At 42.0% G+C, this 17,396-nt stretch overlaps 1 protein-coding gene across 1 annotated transcript in view; it reads left to right on the top strand.

Moving 5' to 3' along the window:
* LOC140717231 (putative helicase MOV-10) overlaps nucleotides 1–17,396 on the top strand; it is a 71,523-nt gene that overhangs the window by 13,869 nt on the left and 40,258 nt on the right. The window contains exons 6-9 of the mRNA XM_073030573.1: nucleotides 1,354–1,494; nucleotides 2,904–3,057; nucleotides 7,959–8,110; nucleotides 13,523–13,699. Coding sequence (XP_072886674.1) covers nucleotides 1,354–1,494; nucleotides 2,904–3,057; nucleotides 7,959–8,110; nucleotides 13,523–13,699 — 624 coding nt within the window. The remainder of the gene's footprint in view (nucleotides 1–1,353; nucleotides 1,495–2,903; nucleotides 3,058–7,958; nucleotides 8,111–13,522; nucleotides 13,700–17,396) is intronic.

Below are 17,396 nucleotides of genomic sequence, written 5' to 3'. Positions count from 1 at the left end.
GTGAGGCCCACCTCTGTGAACTTGCAGTCCTTGCAGCTCTCTTGCATTCTTCTATCTCTGGCCTCTTGCAGCTTCGTATCCTCCTTCTGACTTAATTATTGCTGTCACTGCTTCTCCTTCCTTTGAAGATGCTTATTTTCACACCAGAGTTCCAGTTGGTTCAGTCTTCTACAACAACATCTCTTAGTGTGGCTCATTTAAGTTTTTGTTTGTGACCTTTGAGATTCTGAAGGTTCAAAGGTTCATTTATTATCAAAGTGTGAATGCAGTACACAACTCTGTGATTTCTCTTCTCCAGATAGCCATGAAACAAAGAAAGCCATCAAATTAATTCAATGAAAACATTAATCCTGCCCCCTGCACAAAGGGAAATTTACAAATCGGCAACAAGAGCATCAAAACACACAGACAGATCAAACCCCACACCCCGACAAAAAAAAGCTTAGAAATCATAACAAATTTAAATTGCACGACAATTGACGTGAGAATTGTAATACAAATTCGGCAATTTGAATCAATAAAATTGTATTACTGCCTTCGCTTCGTCAAAGGTGGGGGAAATGTGTTTCTAGGGAAAGGGATTTATGTATTTATACGGCACTATTCCCGGTCTTGGGGCAGCCTGAGAAATTTTGGTACCGTTTTGTTTTACGCAGTTGTTTTTTTTTTGAGTGAAACAGGAAATTAGATTAGTTTGCAGATGGGCAGTGGATTGAAAAATTGTGTTTGTCAATATTAAACCTGAGATATACATTAGGGAGACCTGGTGAGCAGATTTAAGACAGGATATCAGGTTAGTAGAGAGAATGCAGAAAAACCCTGAAGGATATGGTTATCTGTTTCAGCATCAAGACCTGGGAGAGAAGTTATTCCTTTTTATTCAAGTAAAACACAACAGTAGAATACATAAGCACAATAGTGGATGTGAATCCCATTGTACCATTTGTAATATTCTGCTCAGACCAGGTAATTAGATGTTATAAAGGAAGCATGTGTGCTTTACCATTAAGGATGCCAGCCTTCCTGGAATTGAAGTTGAGCTTCCTGGAATTGAAGTTGAGCTTCCTGGATGCTCCTGTGAGGAGGCTGGAACAAAAGGAAGTGGTCTTAGTCTGCTTAGGCTTGCAATATTTGACTAATGTGGCCCCAGGATGTATGTGCACTGGGATATAATTCACACCACGGAGTATCTTCAAGGCATAGGATTTGAGTAACAGCAACTCCCCTGTCTCACTGATCTGTTTTTCTGTCTCTGCTTCTACTAGGTATGTTGTGCTGCTTAAGATTTTTTTGTAATTTCTGACCATCCCGTGGTCCATTTACTGACCTTGTGCCTACTTCAAATTTTTGCAGGGTCTTCAACAATCAACTGGAGCAAAACATTGCTCTTAACCAGTATAAATACACCAAAAGCACTTTGAAAGCAGTAAAAAGTAGACTGAAGGATAACCAACATCTCAGTCCTGATGTGAGTAGGGAGATGCAAAGGATTCAGTAAGTGCCACAGTTAAATTCTGTATTAAAATGGCGAATGCAAGATTAATGAACTGTTCCTTTTTTAATCTTGTCTGGGGAATGATTAGTTAATGGCTAGTAAGCTTTAGTAATCCAAATTTAATTGTCTTGTTAGATACTGTTAAAACGGAACTTAAAAAAGACTCTGCGTACCAAGTATCATCTACACAGTTGAAGTTATGGACCAAAGCATTTCAGTAGAAATGGAAATAGTACAAACTATAAAGAAGCACGTAGAGAAGCAGGGAACATGGAGAGAGACTGAAAGAACAGCTTGTAATGGGGCTCGATGTAGGACTGATGCAATAATGCAACCAGGACCAAGGGAGATATCACAGGAAATGATGAAGAGACAAAGGTGGATCTGGAAGAGAAGGAGAGTCATCACCTGCTCCTGACGCGGGGTGGAAAATGGAATGGCAGTTGTTTCCTGATATTATGGAAATAGCTTGATCCCAGGTTTTGTGAGTCTGTGTCAAAAGATGAGGAAGTTACTTGGGCTTTGAAGCTTTATTAAAATGGTGAAGTTTCCAAAGCAGTGTAGAATGGAGTGTTAAATAATCAGAAACTCAGAATCGTTCTTGCAAATGTTCCTCCCGCTTGAGAGGATTCAGATTTATCTATCACGGGTACATGGAAACATAGTGAAATATGTCGTTTGCATTAATAACCAGCAAACCCATAAAGCTTGGCAGAACAAAACAGAACACAACAAGCAACAATACAACAGCAAACCAAGCCCCTTTCCTCAATCCTGCCCACCCCCACATATGGACAGTTTCCCAACTTGAAAACGGGAGCCTCCAGTCTTTGGCCATTGGGCTTTGATATTTGGTATCGACCTCCAGACTAGCCAGTTATGGGACTCCGAACTCCAGGAGTAATGTGGTTTCAATCCAGATTTGCCAAGAGTAGTAGATGTCTGGGCCCAGTTTCCCAAATTCCTAAATGGATTTATTATTGAATAGCTTGGATATGATTCCTCCAGGTGCACTGCAGAATAGGCTCTTTATCCCTTCTCTTAGATCCAAATGTTAACTTAAAGGCATCCCTCCACTGCCCAAGATCTCCCTAAACTTTGAGGTGTGACAACCCTGGTATCAAATTTGTCAAGCCATGTTTGCACCTCTCCATTGGTTATGCCCTTACTACATGAAATGGAGTGGGAAGGATTGGAATGGCGCATGTTACTCCAAGCTTGGTTAGTAAATACTTTCAGGGTTGAAATGTCCTGAATGGGTGAGACTGCAGTACCAGGAGATGGCCATGAGGCTCAGCTTAAACACCAATAACAATTGGATTCAAATGAATGTTGTTTTGTGACCCTCTAGCTCACTTTTTGGCATCCTCTGCTCTCAGAAGTAATGCATTTTTTACTCTTTGTGCAGTTCTTTACTGACCTCAGAACTGGAGTTCGAAGAATATGATGAGAGATTCGCACTGTTGCTCCACTTGGAGGAAATTCAGATGGAAGTTGACATTACCAGGTACAATATGGAGAATGTTACCATGACGCAGGACAGAAGACTACTTGTTCTCAAGGTTAGTGCAAGTGTTTCAAAGCCTTAATTTGGAAGGAGAATCGGAACAGAACTAGATCTTTGTTTCCAGAGGCTCATCTGCCATTCAGTTACAATGTATTTTCAGCCAAAAATGGGTCATTTTCTACCATTTTGTGGACATAGTTGTTTATACACCACATGAACCTGACCCATCATTTGCTTATCCCTCTGTTCCTCTCTCCTGCCATTTAGTTCATGCTTCCCATGTGCTTCAGTAATTCCCAGTTTGCATTTTGAATTCACTTTGACTCACTTTTGTTCCATTTCCCTTGAACAACAAATCCATCTAGCTTGGTTTTCAAATTTTCATTTTCAATTGACCCCCGTTTTGACAAAATACTTGAGAAAAAGTTCCAGGCATGTACTATGGTGAAGAGCTGGTTTTTGGCGTCATTCCAAAACAATGGCATGGTAGTGTAGCATTTAGTGTAATGCTACTACAACACCAGTGACCCGGGTTCAATTCTGCTGCTGTTCCTAAGGAGTTTGTATGTTCTCCATGTGACCATGTGGATTACATAGAAACATAGAAAACCTACATCACAATACAGGCCCTTCAGCCCACAATGCTGTGCCAAGCATGTACTTACTTTAGAAATTACCTAGGGTTACCCATAGCCCTCTATTTTTCTAAGCTCTATGTACCTATTCAGGAATCTTATTGCATCCGCCTCCACCATAGTCGCCGGCAGCCCATTCCACACACTCACCATTCTCTGCGTATAAAAAAAACTTACCCCTAATTTCCCCTCTGTACCTACTTCCAAGCACCTTAAAACTGTGCCTGCCATTTTAGCCATTTCAGCCTTGGGAAAAAGCCTCTGACTATCCACACGATCAATGCCTCTCATTATACACCTCTAAACGTTCACCTCTCATCCTCTGTCACTCCAAGGAGAAAAGGCCAAGTTCACTCAACCTATTCTCATAAGGCATGCTCACCAATCCAGGCAACATCCTTGTTAATCTCCTCTGCACCTTTTCTGTGGTTTCCACATCATTCCTGTAGTGAGGTGACCAGAAATGAGCACACTACTCTAAGTGGGGTCTGATCAGGGTTCAGTAAAGCAGGAACATTACCTCTTGGCTCTTGAACTCAATCCCACGGTTGATGAAGGCCAATGCACCGTATGCCTTCTTAACCACAGAGTCAACCTGCGCAGCAGCGTTGACTGTCGTATGGACACAGACCCCAAGATCCCTCTGATCCTCCACATTGCCAAGAGTCTTACCATTAATACTATATTCTGCCATCATATCTGACCTACAAAAATGAACCACCTCACAGTTATCTGGGTTGAACTCCATCTGCCACTTCTCAGCCCAGTTTTGCATTCTATTGATGTCCCGCTGTAACCTCTGACAGCCCTCCCCACTACCCGGAACACTTTGTGTCATCAGCAAATTTACTAACCCATCCCTCCACTTCCTCATCCAGGTCATTTATAAAAACCACAAAGAGAATTTCCTCTAGATGCTCTGATTTCCCCCCACATTCCAAAGGCCTACAGGTCCAGAATCAGAATCAGACCATAAGATATGGGAACAGAATTAGGCCATTTGGCCCATTGAGACTGCTTCGCCATTTCATCATGGCTGATCCCAATATTCAGCTCTCTCCCTATAACCCATCATGCCCTGACTAATCAAGAATCTTTCGAACTCTATCTTAAATATTTCCAATGACTTGGCCTCCACAGCCTCCTGTGGTAACAAATTCCACAGGTTCACCACCCTTTGGCTAAAGAATATGCTCCTTATCTCCATTCTGTGGAAGTCCCTCTATTCCGAGGCCATGTCCCCTGGTCTTTGACTCCCTCACCATGGAAAGCATCCACTTGATCCAGACCTTTCAACGTTCAGCAGGTTACTATGAGATCCATTCCGCCTCATTGGTCAGAATTCCAGTAAGTACAGCCTCACAGCCATCAAATGTTCCACATGTGATAAGCCGTTCAATCTTGGAATCATATTTGTAAACCTTCTTTGAACCCTTTTCAATGTCAGCACATCTTTTCTTCGAAAAGGAGCCAAAAGCTGCTCACACTACTCCAAGTGAGGCCTCGCCAGTGCCTTATAGAGCCTCAACATTGCATTCTTTATTATATATTCTAGTCCTCTTGAAATGAATGAATTTACCTTCCTCACCACTGACTCAAACTGCAAATTGACCTTTGGGAAATCCTGCATGAGGACTCCCAAGTCCCTTTGCACCTCAGATTTTTTAATTTTCAGGTTTAATATCTCTGCTATGTCATGAACTTTATTGTTTAATGACGGCAGTTCAGTGCAATGCATGATAAATTATGACAGAATTTCAATAATAAAGTGTATATAAAATTAAATAAGTAGAGCAAAAATAGAAAAACTACTGAGGTAGTGTACATGGGTTCATTGTCCATTCAGAAATCTCTTGGTGGAGGAGAAAAGCTTTTCTTAAAACATTGAGTGTTTGTCTTCAGGCTCCTGTAACACCAACTTGGTGGTAGCAGTGAGAAGAGGGCATCTCCTGAGTGCTGGGGGTTCATAATGATAGATGATGCCTTTTTGAGGCATTGCCTTTTGAAGATGCCCTTGTTGCTGGGGGGGCTATTGCACGTGATACAGGTGGCGGAGTTTACAACATTCTGCAGCTTTTTCCAATTGCATTGGCCACTCCATTCCAGGAAGTGAGGCAACCAGTTAGAATGCTGTCATCAGTAGAAATTTACGAGTGTCTTTGGTGACATACCAAATCTCAAACTCCTAATGAAGTACAGCCACTGTTGTGTCTTCTTTGTAATTGCATCAATATGTTGGGCTCAGGAACTTGAAACTGTCTACCCTTTCCATTTCTTAAGGTATGTGTTCCTTCTTGGAGTCAACAATCAATTTCTTGGTCTTATTGACATTGGGTGCGAAGTTGTTATTGTGCCACCACTCAACCAGCTGATCTGTCTCTCCTGTATGCCTCTTTGGCACCATTTGAAATTCTGCCAACAATAACTATTATTTATAAATTTATAGATGCCATTTGAGCTATGCCTAACCACACGGTCGTGGGTTTAGAGAGAGTAGAGCAGTGGGTTGAGCACACATCCCTGAGGTGTGCCAGTGTTGATCCTCGGCAAGGAGGAGATGTTATTTCCCATCAGCACAGAGAGTATTCTCACGTTGAGGAAGTTAAGGATCCAGTTGCAGAAGGAGATACAGAGACCCAGGTTTTGGAGCTTGTTGGTTAGAACTGAGGGTATGATTCGTGTTGAATGCTGAGCTCATCTATCAATAAACAGCAGCCTGATGTTGGTATTGCTATTGACCAACTGATCAAAGGCCAAGTGGAGAGCATCCGCTGTAAACCTGATTTGAGGTCATAGGCAGAAGAGAACGGAGCGCCAGCAGGCGGGTGAGAAGGGGGATCAAACCAGCGAGTGCCAGCTCCCCGCTGTTGATGGGCGTGTCAGGCGGCCGTGCGTCACACAAATAATATTAATAAATGCAGGAAAACAAACAGGAATCGCCTGTCTGTGCTTACAAAAGCATGCAAACACGTGAACAGATCTAGCGCAACCAAAACAATGCGCAGCAGATTGGTACGGTAGCCCGGGAAATTTGAAATTGCAGTTGCACGGAAAATTTGAACTCAGTGCCGGATTATCGAAGGAACCGGATTACAGGTAGTCGGATTAGTTAAGGTTGACCTGTATAACAATCACCAGAGTCTATTTTATCCTGACGTTGACCATTTACAGTACTGTGTAAAAGTCTTAGGCGCATAAATATACTGTAGCTAGGATTTTTGCATAGTACTGTTCTGTCAATGTGGAGCGGAGAGCGATTTTGTAAATCTGCCACGGTCAAAGGATGGCAAGGGTGGACTGCTGTGGGAGTGGTCTGGGACAGGTGGCAGAGGAGGAGTGCCAGGGGGTCAGTACTGGCATGGCTGCAGACACACCTAGTCCTGAGACACCAAGCAGAATCATTAGATTCAAATCATTCGGTTTATTAATTATTACAGAATGTCTTTCTGATGCTTCCCGCTCCCTCCTCCTCTCTCTCTTCCCTTTTTCCCAACCATGAAATTCTTCTCTCTCTTCCCACACTCTGTGCACAGTAGTGACCCATATCAGAATCAGGTTTATCATCCCTTACATGTGTCACAATTTTTTCTGGCACTAGTAGAGTGCAATTCATAAAATTCCAGCACTGTGCAAAGGTCGAAGGCACCCTAGCACTATGTATGTGCATAAGACTTTTGTACAGTACTGCATTTCGATGGAGCTCTTTAAAGTAATTCTAAAGAATATCTTCTTTCTCCTCAGAGATAACAAGTTTTTGGTTTAATGGCATTGTTGTTGTGTGAATGAAATCACCGGAGAGAGTTACTGGTAGATACAAAGCAGCTTTCTTTATTCGACAAAACCGGGTACAACAGGCATCAAACACTTCTCGGTGGGGCTCGATATTTATTTGCCCTAAACGCAAAGGACAATTCCATATTTAGGAGTATAGACAATGCTTTCTTTTGAAGCTACCTGCAAACTTCACACCTTCTGGTTCACATCCACCCCACAAATGCCAGCATTGACTGGGATTCACAGCTTTTAGGAAATGCATTGCTCCATATTAAATCCACAATGCATTGTCAAGGAACAGAAGACACCGGTAGCCAAAGCCATTTGCTAAATGTAAATGGGCTGAACCTAAAATCACTCTTAACAGCATGATTTAAAGATGGCAGGCCCGACATTGCCACACACTCTGGTACTTCAGTAAAGTGTTAGCCTAGGTCTTCGTACTGAAGTTAAACTTGTGTCCTTCTGACGTGAGAGGGAATCCTTGGACTTAAGGTGAAATTTATGACAATATAGCATTTTTGTTCTTTGCATCCCACTTTGACAGGTCCCTGGTGTTGCTGAAAATAGACCCTCCGTGCTCAGAGGAGATCATCTACTGGTGTCAAGGAGTGACAGTCGAGAACAACCAATCACTCGCTACAAGGGCTACGTACATCGAGTAGAACTGGAGAGGGTTAAGATGGGGTTTTCCCAGAAGTAAGTTTTGAAAAATTCTACGGTTGCAAGTTTCAAACTTACTCAAGGCTTGCTCCTTTTGGGGAAGATTATTGGCCCACACTGGGTAGGTGTTTTAGTGGGTTCCTTTACTTGATTAATTTGATGTATTGGATATTACTGTCTCATTACTTCCCATATATGTCATAATGGAGGATAATGCAAAACATTAAAAAAGCAAGTTTCTCAATTGTGTATGTAAATGATAGATATTCTACTAGGAAGACTGAGATCAAAAGATTCTAGTTGGGCTGTGATCATGGAGAAATCTAAGTGTGGATAATTAAGATCTAAAAGACATACAGTAATGTACACGCAGAGGCCACTTCATCTTTTTCATCATTAATTTATTCAGCCAATCACGTGGCAGCAACTCAACGTATAAAAGCATGCAGACATGGTCAAGAGGTTCAGTTGTTGTTCAGACCAAACATCAGAATGGGGAAGAACTGTGATCTGTGACCTTGACAGTGGAATGAATGATTGTTGGTGTCAGACTGGATGATTTGAATATCTCAGAAACTGCTGATCTTCTGGGATTTTCACACACAACGGTTTCTAGAGTTTACAGAGAATGGTGTGAAGAACAAAAAAAACCTAGTGAGCAGCAGTTCTGTGTGTGAATGAGAGAGGTCAGCGGAGAATGGGCACACTGGTTCAAGATGACAGGAAGGTGCCAGTAACTCGGATAACCCCACGTTACAACAGTGATGTGAGAAGAGACTCTGAATGCACAACACGTTGAACCTTGGAAGTGGATGGGTCACAGCATCAGAAGACCACAGACAAACACTTTAAGTGGCCACTAAGTGTGGGCCATGGGATTAAACGTGCCTGATCTTGGTTAGACAACAGTTGGAGAACTGTGAACAGTTGTCTCATTCTAGAAATATACAAAATACATAGAATGGAATGATAAAAGTTAGATTGAGGATTTTCTACTTTGAGTGGACTGGTTGATTTTGATAGCTATCATAAAATTAAAACAGTAAATACAGAGGGTGGTATCAAGGAATTTTAAAAGAAATTAAGATATATTCACAGTAAGGCAAGTCGGAACATAAAGGACCAACCTAAAGCAGTAAGAGCTGCGTACAGTTTTAACTTAAATTTTACAGACACCAGACGCTGTGTGGATTAAAGTAATAGCTTGTTGGTATAAAACAAGGAACAATGTATTCCATAATAAGGCCTTCTGTGGCAGCAGTAGTATCAAACGACACCAGGTCTACAGACAAAAGATTCTGTGGCTCCAAAGGAGAAGTAGCCTGGGGTAGTTCCTCTGGTGAATCTGCATCAAAAGAATAGCTAAATTGTGATTAGTTAAAACAGAAGAATTTGAGGATGGGTTTCTTTGTAATGAAACAGCCAGCAAGACAAAGGTACAACATGAGGAAATAACAAAGGTATTTCCACAAGTAATCTGCCCTCATTTATGTAGCTACAAATGCACAATTGTAAGAAGCAAGCAGCCCATTAGAATTTCCTCGGAGGTTAAGAATAGATAGATAGATAGATAGATAGATACTTTATTCATCCCCATGGGGAAATTCAACATTTTTTTCCAATGTCCCATACACTTGTTGTAGCAAAAACTCATTACATACAATACTTAACTCAGTAATAATATTGACTCAGCATCTAAATCACTAACTCAAAAAGCATTAATAATAGCTTTAAAAAAAAAGTTCTTAAGTCCTGGCAGTTGAATTGTAAAGCCTAATGGCATTGGGGAGTATTGACCTCTTCATCCTGTCTGAGGAGCATTGCATCGACAGTAACCTGTCGCTGAAACTGCTTCTCTGTCTCTGGATGGTGCTATGTAGAGGATGTTCAGGGTTTTCCATAATTGACCGTAGCCTACTCAGCGCCCTTCGCTCAGCTACCGATGTTAAACTCTCCAGTACTTTGCCCACGACAGAGCCCGCCTTCCTTATCAGCTTATTAAGACGTGAGGCGTCCTTCTTCTTAATGCTTCCTCCCCAACACGCCACCACAAAGAAGAGGGCGCTCTCAACAACTGACCTATAGAACATCATCAGCATCTCACTGCAGACATTGAATGACGCCAACCTTCTAAGGAAGTACAGTCGACTCTGTGCCTTCCTGCACAAGGCATCTGTGTTGGCAGTCCAGTCTAGCTTCTCGTCCAACTGTACTCCCAGATACTTGTAGGTCTTAACCTGCTCCACACATTCTCCATTAATGATCACTGGCTCCATATGAGGCCTAGATCTCCTAAAGTCCACCACCATCTCCTTGGTCTTGGTGACATTGAGACGCAGGTAGTTTGAGTTGCACCATATCACAAATAGAGTCAGGGGTAACTGGGCTGGAACCAGGGTGGTTCTCATAGGTAAGAGGTAGACAATAATACTTAGCAGAATTAGGCTATTTGGCCCATTCATGGCTGATTTATTATCCCTCTTAGCCCCAATCTCCTGCCTTCTATCCGTAACCTTTGAAACCCTTGCTAATCGAGAGCCTATCAACCTCCGCTTTAAATATACCCAATGACTTGGCCTCCACAGCTGTCTGTGGCAATGACTTCCAACTCTAGCTCTAAAGTGCCCTTCAAACGTCAACATATTTAAGTAATGAGCTCTGGTTATGAGACAAGGTGGAGCTGTTTCCAGATGAGCATATCAAGCAGAGCTATTGATGTAAAAAATGTCTTATCATGCACTCTTCTGCACCTCATAGATAATGAAATGTGTATATTGGTAAGGATGGTGTTTCTGATCTCCGAATGTACACAAGAAAGTGTGTAGATTGCAGCTACTAAGGCAAATGGCACTTCTCCCTCCTACAATTCATCAGATTGGTTGAATACCGTAAATACATTTCTGACTGACCTGAGAATGGACATGTTGGAGCGATTCCTTGCTCTATAATAATAGTGTCTGATAAATCCCATTAGAATTCCAGGACAGATCTCTTTACGTGACCACCTGAAAGTGTGGAACCTGCAATCGCGCAACATGGGTGCACTGGAGGGAGAAATGAACCAAAGGGTGTGTTGACTGGGTATCCATTTCCATTCTTGTGTCAGACCGTAAAATTCATATTGTCGTGCCCATAAAGTGTTGTGTGGCGCAGCATCCGCTGACTCTTAACAATATCAGTAATCAGCGCATTAGGAAATGAGACTGGCTGAAGTATGCACGCAGTAGCCTCTTCATTAGTTTCACCTGTACACTTGCTCATTATCAGAATCAGGTTTATTATCACCAGCATGTGTTATGAAATTTGATAACTTAGCAGCAGCAGTTCAATGCAATACATAATATAGAAGAAGAAAAAAATAAGTCAATTACAGTATATTTATATTGAATCGATTAAAAATGTGCAAAAGAAACAAGTAATATATATTAAATGAAAGTGAGGTAGTGTTCACAGGTTCAGTGTTCATTTAGGAATCAGATGGCAGAGGGGAAGAAGCTGTTCCTGAATCGCTGAGTGTGTGCCTTCAGGCTTCTGTATCTCCTACCTGATGGTAACAGTGAGAAAAGGGCATGTCCTGTGTGCTGGTGGTCCTTAATAATGGACGCTGCCTTTCTGTGACACTACACCTTGAAGATGTCCTGGGTACTTTGTAGAGTAGTACCCAAGATGGAGCCAACTAAATTTACAACCCTCTGAAGCTTCTTCCAGTCCTGTGCAGTAGCCACCCACCCCCCCTCCCCCCACCACCATACCAGACAGTGACACAGCCTCCACGGTGCACGAAGCCTCCAGAATACTCTCCACGGTACATCTATAGAAGCTTTGAGTGTATTTGTTGCCATTGCCAAATCATTTCAAACTCCTAATCAAGTATAGTCACTGTCTTGCCTTCTTTATAACTGCATCAATATGTTGGGACCAGGTTAGGTCCTCAGATCTTGACACCCAGGAACTTGAAACTGCTCACTCTGTCCATTTCTGATCCCTCTGTGAGGATTAGTTTGTGTTCCCTTGTCTTACCCTTCCTGAAGTCCACAATCAGCTCTTTCATCTTACTGATGTTGAGTGCAAGGTTGTTGCTGTGACAGCAGTCCACTAGTTGGCATATCTCAGTCCTGTATGTATGCCCTCTCGTCTCCTTCCGAAATTCTACCAGCAATGGTTGTATCATCAGCAAATTTATAGATGGTATTTGAGCTATGCCTAGCCACACAGTCTTCGGTATAGAGAGAGTAGAGCAGTGGGCTAAGCGCACACGCCTGAGGTGCACCAGTGTTGATCATCAGCGAGGAGGAGATATTGTCACCAATACGCACAGACTGTGGTCTTCTGATTAGGAAGTCGAGGATCCAACTTCCAGAGGGAGGTACAGAGGCCCAGGTTCTATAACTTCTCAATCAGGATTGTGGGAATGACAGTGCTGAATGCTGAGCTATAGTTGATGAACAGCATCCTAACATAAGTGCAAATATCTAATCAACCGATCATGTGGCAGCAACTCAAAGCATAAAAGCATGTAGAGGTGGTCAAGAGGTTCAGTTGTTGTTCCGGCCAAGCATCAGAATGGGGAAGAAATATAATCTAAGTGATCTTGACTGTGGAATGATTGTTGGTGCCAGATGGGGTGATTTGAGTATCTCAGAAACTGCTGATTTGGGACTTTAACACAACAGTATCTAGAGTTTACAGAGAATGGTGTGAGAAGCAAAAAAAAAACATCCAATGAGCAGCAGTTCTGTGGATGGAAGCACCCTGTTAATGCGAGAGGTCAGACCGGTTCAAGCTGAGAGTAGGGCAACAGTAACTCAAGTAACAACAGTGGTGTGCAGAAGAGCATCTCTGAACAGACAACATGTTGAACCTTGAAGTGGACAGGCTGCAGCAGAATGGGATTGGAGCTAGCAAACCCAGTGCTACAAGAAATGCCAACAGAAGCCCCAAAGATATCTCCCTGGGAGAGAAAGGATCTTCGAAGGTGGGCTACAGCTGGGAACAACTTGAAAGACTGGCCCGGCACAGAGGACTCTAGCAAGCTGCTGTTCGTGGCCTATGCTCCATTAGGGGTGTTGGGCTTCAGAAGGAGAAGCTGAAGTAGCAGAAGACCGCTACATTACAACAATTGTGTGCAGAAGAGCATCTCTGAACAGACAACGTGTTCATTAGGTACAGGATATACCTAATTAAGTGGCCACTGAGTATATGTTGTTACTGACTGAGGTTCAATTTGTCCTTTACCTGTATCATCTAAGTATGGGGCCAAAACAACTGCTTCATTAAGAGTTGCATTTTGTAATTAATACATCTGATGTTCACTTAGTGTTTCTTGTTGGGGGAGGGTGCTGTTGGTGAAATAGAATCTAGCACAGGGGTTCCCAGTGTCTTTTATGCCATGGACTAATACCCCTGATCTAACAGATTTGTATTAACTCGTGCTTTCAATTTTTCCAGGCTTTTGAATGATTTTATAGACAACATGAAGTTCGATGTCATGTTCACATTTAACCGATTTCCAATGCGAATGCAACACCGGGCAGTGTACTTAGCGAAGTCCAATGACCTAAAGAATGTGCTCTTTCCAACTTTCTCTAACGATAGATGTATCCATCCTCTGGAAGGAAGGTTGAGGTGAGTAAAACCAAATAGAACCATGGGGGCTTGATATAGGCAGACCTGGGTGCAGAGCATCAAAATGGTTTTGGAGTATCATCACCTGAGCACTCTTCTAATCTGTACAATCCTTTAATGCAATAATACAACCCAAAAGGGGCTTTGAGTGTTTTTACAGTGGCATGAAAAAGTTCAGGCACCCCTGGTCAAAATTTCTGTTCCTGTGAATAGCTAAGCGAGTAAAAGATGACCTGATTTCCAAAAGGCATGAAGTTAAAGATGACACATTTCTTTAATATTTTAAGCAAGATTACTTTTTTATTTCCATCTTTTACAGTTTCAAAATAACAAAAGCTTGTAAACGCTTTCTGTAGCCAGCTAAGAGTCTTTCAATTCTTGTTTGGGGGATTTTTGCCCATTCTTTCTTGCAAAAGGCTTCCAGTTCTGTGAGATACTTGGGCTGTCTTGCATGCACTGCTCTTTTGAGGTCTATCCACAGATTTTCAATGATGTTTAGGTCGGGGGACTGTGAGGGCCACAGCAAAACCTTCAGCTTGAGGTAGTCCATTTGGATTTTGAGTTGTGTTTAGGATCATTCTCCTGTTGTAGAAGCCATCCTCTTTTCATCTTCACCTTTTTTTTATAAAAACAGACGGTGTGATGTTTGCTTCCAGAATTTGCTGGTATTTAATTGAATTCATTCTTCCCTCTACCAGTGAAATGTTGCCCGTGCCACTGGCTGCAACACAAGCCCAAAGCATGATCGATCCACCCCCGTGCTTAACAGTTGGGGAGGTGTTCTTTTCATGGAATTCTACACCCTTTTTTCTCCAAACTTACCTTTGCTCATTGCGGCCAGAAAGTTCTATTTTAACTTCATCAGTCCACGGGACTTGTTTCCAAAATGCATCAGGCTTGTTCAGATGTTTCTTTGCAAACTTCTGATGATGAATTTTGTGGTGAGGATGCAGGAAAAATTTTCTTCTGATGACTTTTCATGAAGGTCATATTTGTGCAGGTGACACTGCACAGTAGAATTGTGCACCACCACTCCAGAGTCTGCTAAATCTTCCTGAAGGTGTTTTGCAGTCGAACAGGGGTTTTGATTTGCCTTTCTAGCAATCTTACGAGCAGTTCTCTCAGAAAGTTTTCTTGGTCTTCCAGACCTCATCTTGACCTCCACCATTACTGTTAACTGCCAGTTCTTAATTACATTACAAATGAGGAAATGCCTGCCTGAAGACGCTTTGTTATCTTCTTATAGCCTTCTCCTGCTTTGTGGACATCATTTATTTTAATTTTCAGAGTGCTAGGCAGCTGCTTAGAGGAGCCCATGGCTGCTGATTGTTGGGACAAGGTTTGAGGGGTCAGGGTATTTATAAAGCTTTGAAATTTGCATCACCTGGCCTTTCCTAATGATGACTGTGAACAAGCCTAACAAGCAAATTAAGGTCTGAGACCTTGGTAAAAGTTATCTGAGAGCTCAAATCTTATAGGGTGTCCGAACTTTTGCATGGTGCTCCTTTCCTTTTTTTTCCAGTCTAAAATTGTACAGGACAAAAATAATAAACTAATCTTGCTTAAAATGTTGAAAGAATGTTTCATCTTTAACTTTATGACTTTTGAAGATCAGTTCATCTTCTACTCAACTATTCACAGCAACAGAAATTTTGACTGGGGTGCCCAAACTTTTGCATGCCACTGTACATAAATCATGGAACACTACAGCATTACATGGTATTGTGCCTGTCTTATAATGTACTCTTAAGATCAAACTCTTTCCATCTACATACAGTAGTCCTCAATTTTTCTGCCCACCATGTGCCTATCTAAGAGTTTCTTAATTGTCTGTAATGTATCTGTGTCAACCATTGCCCCTGGCAGGGTGTTCGACTTTGTTTAAAAAAATCTACGTCTGACAAGGGCCGTATTCTTTGCTCCAATCATCTTAAAGTTTGTTCAAAGTAAATTTATTTTCAAAATACATATATGTCACCATATACTAACCTGAAAATCATTTTCTTCTGGGCATTCACAGTAAATACAAAAAACCACAACAGAATCGGTGGAAAAACTGCACACAAACAAAGGAGGGCAAATAATCAATGTGCAAAAGAAAACAAATTGCACAAATACAAAAAAGAAAAAAAAACCCAAAATAATAAGTAATGAGAACATGAGTTGTAGAATTCTTAATAGTGAGTCCATTGGTTGTGTAATCAGTTCAGTGCTGTGATGAATGAAGATATCCCACTCAGATTCAAGAACCTGATGGTTGAAGTTATATCCCTATGTATTAACCATTTCAGCGCTGGGGAAAATAGTCTCTGGCCATATACTCAATCTGTGCCTCTTATTATCTTTTACACCTCTATCAAGTCAATTCTCATCCTTCCAAGCTCACTCATTATCCTTATTAACCTAATTAAAGTTTGATACTAAATTGCAGAAGGAATTATTGGGACTGTTATCCAAAGGCTAGGCTGCTTCTGATCATTTGATTGAACTGTTGCTGTACCAGTGAGGAGGGCCTATGTGATTGTCAGGGAGGTAGTTCAAGGAATTTCCAATCAGGTTGGTGTTTAACAAAGGAGAGTGCGTAGATGATGTTACTTCTAATTACTTGAAGCCTCTTGTCTTTAGTGGCAGAGGTTGTGAATTTTGGACATGTTCCTGCAGTAGTCTAGACAGGCACTGTAGGTACATCACTCCGAAAAGGAATGAATATTCATGATAATGGATGGGGACCAATTGCGCAGGGAGCTCCTGAGTTCTGTTTTGTGGACTGCGGAAAGGTTCACACCACAAGACACCACAAGTGGAATTCTCTGCCACAGGAAACAGTTGAGGCCAGTTCATTGGCCCTTGTGGCTAAAGGGATCAGGGGGTACGGAGAGAAAGCAGGTACAGGGTTCTGAGTTGGATGATCAGCCATGATCATACTAAATGGCAGTGCAGGCTCAAAGGGCCGAATGGCCTACTCCTGCACCTATTTTCTATGTTTCTAAGACTCCTGACCGTTATTTGAAGGTGCAGTATTTGGCTACTGATGCCCTTGGGATAATGGTCAAAGGATGTGGATTCTCCCCTGTTGAAGAAGGTCTTTGCTTGTCACTCTTGACACACAAATAATACTGTCTGTTGATTTAGCCCCTGAGCTAACGTTATCTAGGTCTTGCTATGTGTGGGCAAGAGCTGCTTCATTGGCTGATGAGGTGTGAATAGATTCAGCCATTGTGCAGACTTCACCAGTCATCCACCGTGTGGATTGTGTTACTTGACTTCCAAGAACCACGGCCATCTTTGCTGTGAGTTATTTATTTATTTATTAATTTAGCAAAGCTGGACATGCCCATTGTCCCAGCAACCTCCGACAAACCAGATTAACCCTAACCTAATCACGGGACAATTTACAATGACCAGTTAACCCACCTGGTATGTCTTTTCACTGTGGGAGAAAACCAGAGGACCCAGAGAAAATGCATGCATTTCATGGGGAGGATGTACAGAGACTCCTTACAAAATGGCACCGGAATTGAACTTTGAACACTGGAATGCTCCAAGCTGTAATAATGCTGTGCTCACCATTATGCTACTGTGGAGCCCAGTGATCCAGTCATGGTAGATCTTTGTTCTTGATACTCTTCGATTCATTTGCAACAAGGTACTGCTTTGTTGTCAAGAATAGCCACTCTTACCTTGCCTCTGGAAGTCA

This window comes from Hemitrygon akajei, chromosome 27 (assembly GCF_048418815.1).
Source record: "Hemitrygon akajei chromosome 27, sHemAka1.3, whole genome shotgun sequence".
Lineage (NCBI taxonomy): Eukaryota > Metazoa > Chordata > Chondrichthyes > Myliobatiformes > Dasyatidae > Hemitrygon > Hemitrygon akajei.
This window is presented reverse-complemented; position numbering and strand designations above follow the sequence as displayed.